We start from the raw sequence: 8,856 nt of genomic DNA on the forward strand, positions 1-8,856 counted from the left end.
CATTTTGAGGATTTCGTTGACATTAATGTCATTCACAAACTCCTGTTCAACGAAAAGGAGAATGAGAGCAGAGAATCGTGGCTGGGTCATTGTAGAACGAAGTTTAGACTTGACAATGCTCATTTTAGAGAATGTTCGTTCAGCAGATGCAGAAGTAACAGGAATTGTGGCCAGTCCTGTGAAGACGCGTGAGAGGCAAGGAAAATTTTGTTTGTTTGTTTGCCAATCAACAGGGGGGGCCATGGCCCCCTTGTGCCCCCCCTTAGCTACGCCAGTGTGCAGCAGACATGGAGAGTCATATAGTTGACATAGCTACTCCAGGGGCCACTGTACTTCACCCTAGCTGGAACGTGCTATGATAAAGCCGGGAGTGATGTGTTTGCAACTGGTATACATCGTGCTATTTTGCAACGTACGGACGCAAGCACGCACGAAAGAACGCACGTACGTATGCAGCACACACGTAAGAACGCACGCATGCACGCGCCCACATATGCATGCACGCACTCACGTTATTTACATGCCTAGCTTTGGCCAGCCTTATAATCTTTATATCCCAATCGCCGATTTATCCCATAGTTTTCCTACTTTTAATTTTCCTTATAGAATCATACCTACGTACATAATTGATAATTTAATAACCATTTTAAACACGAACATTAATAATTATTTCTACGCGTATATATTACGTTTTTATGCCCTTGGATTATCGTACGTACGTCTCGAAGCTTAATTAGTACTGAAAACTACTGCGTACGTGCGCGTGCGCGTGTATGAGCGGGTGTGTGCGTGCGTGTGTGCGCGCGCGCGTGTGTGTACACTTTATTACCCGCGCGCCCCTATACGGGTGTGCATTTAATTGTTACACATATGTATAATTATAATTTCCTAAACTCTGCTGCCTGCTACTTGCGCCTATAACATCTGCGACATATGAAATACCTACCCGGTGAAAGTCCCGGTGATGTTAGGGTGCTGTAAACAGCTGTTAACAAAACCCAACTCCGCGTTTTCCCACCTAAAATGGGAACATTCCAGAGTGAGCCCAGGCACGTAAAACCGAGCGCACAACACGCCTACGCGTCCTTCCTATATGTACAATAACTAGGTCACGGTACATCGATCCCCCCGGCATACCCGGCCACGGACACACCGACCACACGCCATTCCCGTTGTTTGTTACTATCCAGGCTCTCGCTCCAGCTGGACGTGTGTGTGTGATACATGCAGTTATAGCGCGCTAGCAGCTACTGACCCACCACGGACGAACTAGTTTTGTTTTGTTCCCGATCTGGATTTCAAGATATAGTCGTAACGAGCACAAGGCACGGGATCTCAGCAGGTAATTAAGGGTGTGCAGGTTGGCTGTTATGGAGTAGCTATAGCATTGTAGTGTGTGTAACAGATATATGTGAGGAATATGCTGGTCAACCTCTCTATACAGTCAGGCTATACTAGGCGGTAAATAAACACGAAATGTATTTACTGTACAACCAAATTGTTAACCGCACTATGCGCATCCAAACGCTAATTTCTCCAGTACTAGACTAGCAAATACTTCGTGTCATGCATAATCACACTACCTTATGGCAAAATAAATTCTAGTTCCTCCCATTTCAGTGCGCGTTTGCTTAAAACCCACAAGAAAGAGGTGCGAAATCTGGTAATCTGGCGCCAACGCTAAATTGTTTGCCAAACAATTTCGCCAAGAATCGGTTAGGTGACGTCACATGTTTTTATCTTTGCTACACCCGTACCGCTGTACCGCAGCACCCCTCCACGGTTGCTTGGCAGAGCAACGCGAAAGTGTCAACAACATCGGAGAATTTGAACTTGTCGATAACTTGCTGTAAATGCCGTTCAAATGCTCATCTGCAACACGCAAATACACCCCACGCACGCCCTGTGCACAAACAACAAGAATAAAACAGCACTTCCCTATTATCTACTTCTGATGATATCTATGAGCACATGTAGCCTTCATGGCCTTCAGCGCTTGGCAACACCGCATGGCAACAAGAGATTCGTCACATCGCCGCAGAGCGGCAAAAGTGAACACTGTTTGAAACATTCGACCCGACAGTTTCACTTTGTAGTCTAAAAGCTTTGAATGAATGTATTCCCAAGCAATTTTTTTACCTATCACACATATATAGGCAAGTACAAACGTGCAATGTTAAAATAATTAATTTTTACCTGATTTTATGTTTGCTGCTTGAAATTTCGAATCATGACACCTTTAATGATGTAGGTGGTGTCATAGGGAAGGTACAAGGTGCGGCAGTATAATCAACGATGTGGACTAACATCATAGCCTTTACGGTGGCTGTGGTTGGAGTTTTATACTGGAGATCACAGCGCGTGGAACAGTTTATCATACAGGAGAATCCCGATGAACGATACGATTACGTCATAGGTACGTAAATGCTATCATTGAAGGAATGGGATCGCGCAATAGGTTGCCTCGTACACTCTCGTGTAACAAGAGGTTTGACGGTGCGCACAGGCGTGAAGGAAGAATTAAGGGTATAGGAGAGCAACAAGGACGTAGATGAAAGTATAATATTGGTCGCTACACTCGGTTTAAGCTAGAACCTCATCTACCGATGATTTACACCGCACATCCAACCTTCTACCGATCTCTCCACCCCGGGTATCTACCTATCAATCAATCAATCCGTCCATCGATCTATTCATGTCATCCCATCTTATCCCATCCATCTATACTTAACTGTTTGCTGCCGCAGTGGGAGCAGGTAGTGCAGGCTGCGTATTGGCTGCTCGCCTCTCTGAAGTCAGCAGCAACAAGGTGCTTCTACTGGAGGCAGGAGGCGACCCTTCTGAAAACGAGAATGTTGCAATACCTGCCATGCATATGCCAATAAGGAATACTAAACAGGACTGGAGCTTTAGGACTGTGCCACAGAAGAAATCTTGCCGAGGTCTTGAAGAGAAGGCACGTAGAAACTTGATGAATCAGGGCCGTAGGCTGAGCAAATTCCTCGGGGGGGGGCAAAATTTCATGACTCAACCGTGTAATGATGAGCGATGGGCGCAGCTCTTGATCGACGTCCATAGTGTGGTAGGGGTGAGTCTGAGACAAGGCTTTCACGGCTAAGTGACCAAAAAAATCACGTTAGGGTTATTTACGATTATTAGTCAAGCTTATTTTTTAATTTTGCTCCAAAATCTAGGGAGGGGGCAGCCCACCTTGACCCCCCCCCCACACACACAGGCTGCGGCCCTGTCAATATTAAATAATATGTAGAATATATTTATAACAGACTACAGATACAGACTAGATAGGTGTAGTAAGTATCAGGACTGTATAATATATAGATATATTGTACAATAGCTCTATATTATACACTACGTACTGATAATATGCAATAAATATTGGAACAAAATATATATATATATAACACTGATGAATGAATGCGCGTGATTAACGACTTATTAATTCATTAGCAGTAAATCAAGGATTCGGCACCGAATAAAAATTACATGGTATAAATTAAAGGGAAATTTGGTTGAAAATTGGCTATACTCTTAGTTTGATAAATCACAGAGAAGCCTGTGGCCAAGAGGACGAATGCTTGGTGGTTCAGGAGGCCTCAATGGTATGCAGTATGTACGAGGCAACAAGGGAGACTTTGATCTGTGGGAAAAGATGGGTGCACGGGGATGGAGTTATAAAGATGTTTTGCCGTACTTCAAAAAATCCGAAGACAACCAGAATGAGGAATATGTGAAGAGTGGTAAGTAGACAAACTAACTTAGGTAGGAATTGATTCTGCTGATTACTGCCTTTTAACATCGTGGGCAGATGCTATGGTTGGCAGATATGGTTGGCAGATGCAGATCGTTGGTTCCTTTAATTATCCATTCTGTTCAAAATACAATGGCCTCGAATACAACATTTTCTTGTTGGCTGTATTCTATTTGGGTTGTAGCACTTTTTACCCCTATATTCAAGTATTATAGATAGATGAATTTATATATGTTATTTATGGCTATGTTACAGGTTACCATGGGTCAGGTGGACCATGGACAATCTCTGATTCTTCATACACAGAACTGGCAGATGTTTTTGTAGATGCTGCAAAAGAACTTGGTTATAAACTTGGAGATGTTAATGGAGAGAATCAAGAGGGTGATGATAAATTATCAATGAATTACATACAGGCTGTTTAAATGATGAAATATTTTCCATTCTTGTTGGTGATGCTTAACGTAGTGACCAAGTAATTAGCTAACTCCCCTTTATTAGGATGACGTATATTGTTTAATTACACTGGTTCTCTGATTTTGGGCAGTTTTTATGAAATCACAAGCAAACACAAAAGATGGAAAACGTTGGAGCACAGCTGAGGCATATCTGAGACCAGCCATGCACAGATCAAACCTAGACATAGCCATCAATACTCACGTAACCAAGGTAACGCATTGATGAGGATCATGCAGTGAGCTTATAACTGAAACAGTATTGTTCGAAATTATAGAAGACGATTGTGATATTAATATTAGCTGGCTTTCAGATAAACTTTGATGGTAAGAAGGCGACAGGAGTCACCTTCATTCACGGTGCTGAGAAGAAGACTGTTCATCCTCTCAAAGGAAGTGATTCTCTCTGCCTCGGTAGCATTGGCTTCTCCGCACATCCCTCATGTTGTCTCGCGTGTTCGTGCTCGGGCCAAAGGATCACCTTACCAAGTTCAATGTACGATCCGTTTGACATTTATCTCAATAGTGTTACTTCTGAGCCAGTGGTTAACTAGTGAAAGATACAAGATAGTTATATGAAGTATAATGAAAGATATGTGATCCCAAAAGTTCTAGTTGCACAACTTGCATTTCATGTATACTGTCTCAGGCCCGTAGCCAGGGGGGGGGGGGGGGCTTCGGGGCTTCGAACGAACCCCCCCGAAGCCCCAAGCCAAAAAAATTTGCCAATAATTTCACCTCAGGTCGCCTCTATTTTAGTGTCTCTAATTGCAAAATCTCCATCCGTGCAGGAGCGGTGAACAGTGACCACCCCCCTCCAAACACCCTCCCCCCGCTCGGTTGCCTTTGTCCCCCTCGCCTGGTCGCTTCGCGCCCGAGAAGGGGCGTGTACAGGGGGGGTCCAGGGAGTCCTAACCCCCCCTTGCTCGCGCAGAAAATGCATCGGAGGGGGTCTAATTTAAAAAAAATTCTGGGGGAGTGCCCCCCACACCCCCCCTTCGCGTGCTCGCACCTTTGGGTTACAGTTAGAAACACAGTTGCAGTTTGAAAAATCAGACATCTCACAACCCTACCTGAAATTGATTGTGGCCAATTCAAAATAGGTAACATATTCTGCAAATTTTTTTTTTTTCTACTGAATTTAAGATACCAACTGTTGCTGACTTACCAGTTGGTCAGCACCTACAGGAACATCCTGGCCTCATCTACCCTGAGTTCTGGATAGAGAAACCAATAACAATCACCGCCGATCTAATTAATAGTTGGAAGACCAGCATACAGTATGGTCTATTTCGAAAAGGTTAGTAAAACTATATAACTCTCAGGAACATCCTGGCCTCATCTATCCAAAGTTCTGACTAGACAAACCTCGATCTGTCACTGGGGAAATGATGAATAGTTGGAAGGCTAGCATACAGTATAACTTGTTTAAAAAAGGTTAGTCAAACTCTAGAACTCTTCTTCCTGGTGCTTTCCAATAATAGATGAATTTAGCAAATAGTTGCACCAACGTGTTATCTCTGTAGCTTTCCTAAAAGTACTTTTTTTTTAAATCCATGGAAAAATTCTTGTGTGCGACTTTATTTCTTACACATTGTGATTGTGCACAATCCATGCACATCTCGACTGTTATCTGTTATAGCGTATATTGAATCGCTTTTTGCAGGCCCTCGGGCATATAACATAATTGACACCGTCGGTATTGTCAAGACCAAAACTGCTGATCCTAAACTTAACCTGCCTGACATTGAAATACAGCTTGCTCCCTGGGGACTAGGCATGGAAAATGATGAAACTATTTACAATGTAGTTGGCTTCAACAAGAATGTAAGTTTTTCTAGTTCATGGTGATCTTACATGTGAACCATGCTTCATATACATGCTGAGTACATTTTGATATCTGAATAAATCTACAAGGGTATTTAGAGTAAAATATATGTACAAGTATAGATATAAAATGTTACAGATTTAAAATTGAAACATATTACACAATTTAAAGTATGCGGTTATATTTTCACTGTCTATCGCCCAATGATGAAACAATGATTAAGCAATATTATGCCACATCTATGTTCGTTTGACTGTTGCAGTTTTTGAAGACTTACAACTTTTCCGAGCACAAGACTCGTCCAGTCATGACGTGGAATGCATTCCTTCTTCATCCGAAGAGTGTTGGAGAGATACGGCTGCAATCATCAGACGCACTCGATCCACCTGAGATTGATCCAAACTACTTTGATGATGACTCTGATGTCAAGTCGCTAGTAGAGAGTAAGATTGATGCCTTCATCGATAAATTCTAAAAGATAAGCAACATAACACGTACTGTTAGTAATTTTGCTGAATGAACTCTCATTTGTACTTTTCCTGTAATGGCATTTAAAACTGCACCAGATCTTTGATGTGCATTGAATGAACCTTTATGAATCAGGAATAACAACAGGTGGCGACACTGCTCTTCAACAGCTTTACACGCTTGCTACTTTTGCAGTTTAACATAATAACATACATACTACTACAACTACATAGATTTTACGATTACTTCTCTAGGCATAAAGATCGGACTGCAGTTTGTTGAGACTAAAGCATTCAAAGCTATCGGTGCTAGACTGCGAGATCAGATCGTTCCAGGCTGTGAGAAGCATGAATACAAATCTGACAACTACTGGGACTGTGCCGTGAGAACAGTAACAGCGACCATATATCACCCGACAGGAACATGTAAGATGGGAGCAGCCAATGACCAAACTGCAGTTGTTGATCCACAACTCAGGTAGGTGAACACGTAGAGAGAGAATTCTAATATTCGCCGTTCATTGTTTATTTTACACTGTTCATTGTTCATTGCTCACTGGGCGATTTCATAATTTATTGTCTGTATAGTCACATGTCTGTCAGAACTTTTTTCGTATAATGTTAGGAATGGTTAAGTTATATTAAACAAGAGCCGCAGAGCGTCTGGGCTCATCTGAGGTCTGTTGCTACGGTTATAAACGTAACATTTAAGTCGTACATAGTGACACCTTTGTTAGGCGCAGATATGCAGATACGCAGTTGCGTACACATAATTTCAGCAACCTTCTGCATTCTGCATACCTCCCAAATCCCATTGGTTGATACAAATCGCGTGCCTGAAACTCCTGTTTTATGGTGCATTGTGACCCATCGGTCACATCTAACCCTATTAAAAAAAAAAAATGTAATTGTTGTAAAAATTATTTGTTGTTATTAAATTGTTGTAAATAAATCATGTAAATATTTGCGTTAATTGGAAAAAAATAGTTAAATGGATAAAGATAGAAAAATACAGAAAACAGGTAAATAATAAAAAGTCTGATGGGATTCGATCCAAGGAACTTTGAGCCGTGACGCCTGTGTTGTACCCGTTCGGCTATCCAGCCTTATTGGCTTTCTAGATTATGGATGTGCTATGAATATGAGAACACTGTGACATCATTGAGGCAGTTCAGGAATCCATGTTTAACCCTCCTCTTGAGGGTCAAAAGGTTATCAGACACTTACTCTTCGCACGTCAGTGGAAAGCACATTTCATGGTCCTTTCAATAAAGTGATAAAAATGGTAGGTCAGCGCTCAAACAAAAAAGTTTTTCTCTCTGTCCATTATGGATTCCATGTCCTAAGAAAAATGTCTGATATCTGACCTTTCCCCCACTGCCCTTTGACCTGTGACGGCCGAGACTATACGCACGGCGGCCGTGTGGATAATATTCATATGGCTATAACGCAGGCGGCCGTGTGGCGGACTTCAATATGGCTATACGCACGGCGGCCGGTGGATAAGATTCAATATGGCTATACGCACGGGCGGCCGTATGGCGCGACTCAATATGGCTAGGAATGAGGAAGGGGAGAAGGGAGAAGGAGGAGGGGGAGAAGCTGGTGAGAAGGAGGAAGGGAGAAGGGAGAAGTGGTGGAGAAGGAGGAAAGGGAGAAGCTGGTGGAGAAGGAGGAAGGTGGTGGAGGAGGAGGGGAGAAGCTGTGAGAAGGAGGAGGGAGAAGGGAGAATGTGTTGAGAAGGAGGGGAGAAGCTGGTGGAAGAGGGGGAGAAGAGAGGTGGTGGAGAAGGAGGAGGGGATGATGGTGGTGGAGGAGGGGAGAAGCTGGTGAGAAGGAGGAGGGGAGAACCTGGTGGAGAGGAGGAAGAGGGAGGAGGGAGAAGGGAGCTGGTGGAGAGGAGGAGGAGAGGAGAAAGGGAGAACTGGTGGAGAAGGAGGAGGGGGAGAAACTGGTGGAGAAGGAGGGGGAGAAAGGGAGAAGGTGTGGAGGAGGCGGGGAGAAGCTGGTGGAGAAGGAAAGGAGGGAGAAGGGAGAAGGTGGTGGAGGGGGAGGGAAAGACAGAGTGGAGAAGGAGGAAGGAGCGAAAAAGGACGGGGGAGAAAGGAGACTGGTGGAGAGGAAGGGGAAGGGACGAAGGAGATAAGGGGGGGAGAAAAGGGAGCTCGGTGGAGGAGGAGGAGGGAGAAAAGAGATGAGATGGTGGGAGGGCAAGGGGGAGAACAAAGAAGCCTGCGTAAAGAGAGATGAAGACGAAGAGGGAAAAGAAAAAAACAAAAAAAGAAGGGGACCAGAAAGAGTAGGCTGAAATGAAAAGAGGAAAAGAAAAACAGGAAA

General features: G+C 43.6%; 2 protein-coding genes across 5 annotated transcripts in view; one reads left to right on the plus strand and one right to left on the minus strand.

Annotated features, from left to right (window-relative positions):
* LOC106818008 (glucose dehydrogenase [FAD, quinone]-like) overlaps positions 1–2,807 on the minus strand; it is a 17,255-nt gene extending 14,448 nt beyond the window's left edge. For 2 of the 4 annotated variants that reach the window (XM_014822723.1, XM_014822719.1), the window contains exon 1: positions 690–770. The gene's annotated coding sequence lies outside the window, so the exon portion shown is untranslated. Of the gene's footprint in view, positions 1–689; positions 771–946; positions 1,066–2,732 lie in introns of those variants that run through there. The other 2 variants (XM_014822721.1, XM_014822722.1) reach the window with 2 other exon arrangements.
* LOC106818007 (glucose dehydrogenase [FAD, quinone]-like) overlaps positions 1,199–8,856 on the plus strand; it is an 11,968-nt gene continuing 4,310 nt past the window's right edge. The window contains exons 1-12 of the mRNA XM_014822718.1: positions 1,199–1,342; positions 2,252–2,416; positions 2,748–2,956; positions 3,569–3,758; positions 4,025–4,153; positions 4,317–4,438; positions 4,539–4,601; positions 4,643–4,720; positions 5,371–5,524; positions 5,891–6,051; positions 6,315–6,495; positions 6,775–6,997. Of these exons, the coding sequence (XP_014678204.1) occupies positions 2,296–2,416; positions 2,748–2,956; positions 3,569–3,758; positions 4,025–4,153; positions 4,317–4,438; positions 4,539–4,601; positions 4,643–4,720; positions 5,371–5,524; positions 5,891–6,051; positions 6,315–6,495; positions 6,775–6,997 (1,631 nt within the window). The 5' untranslated portion in view covers positions 1,199–1,342; positions 2,252–2,295. The remainder of the gene's footprint in view (positions 1,343–2,251; positions 2,417–2,747; positions 2,957–3,568; positions 3,759–4,024; positions 4,154–4,316; positions 4,439–4,538; positions 4,602–4,642; positions 4,721–5,370; positions 5,525–5,890; positions 6,052–6,314; positions 6,496–6,774; positions 6,998–8,856) is intronic.

This window comes from Priapulus caudatus, unplaced genomic scaffold (assembly GCF_000485595.1).
Source record: "Priapulus caudatus unplaced genomic scaffold, Priapulus_caudatus-5.0.1 Scaffold1972, whole genome shotgun sequence".
In the NCBI taxonomy this organism is placed as follows: Eukaryota; Metazoa; Priapulida; class Priapulimorpha; order Priapulimorphida; family Priapulidae; genus Priapulus; species Priapulus caudatus.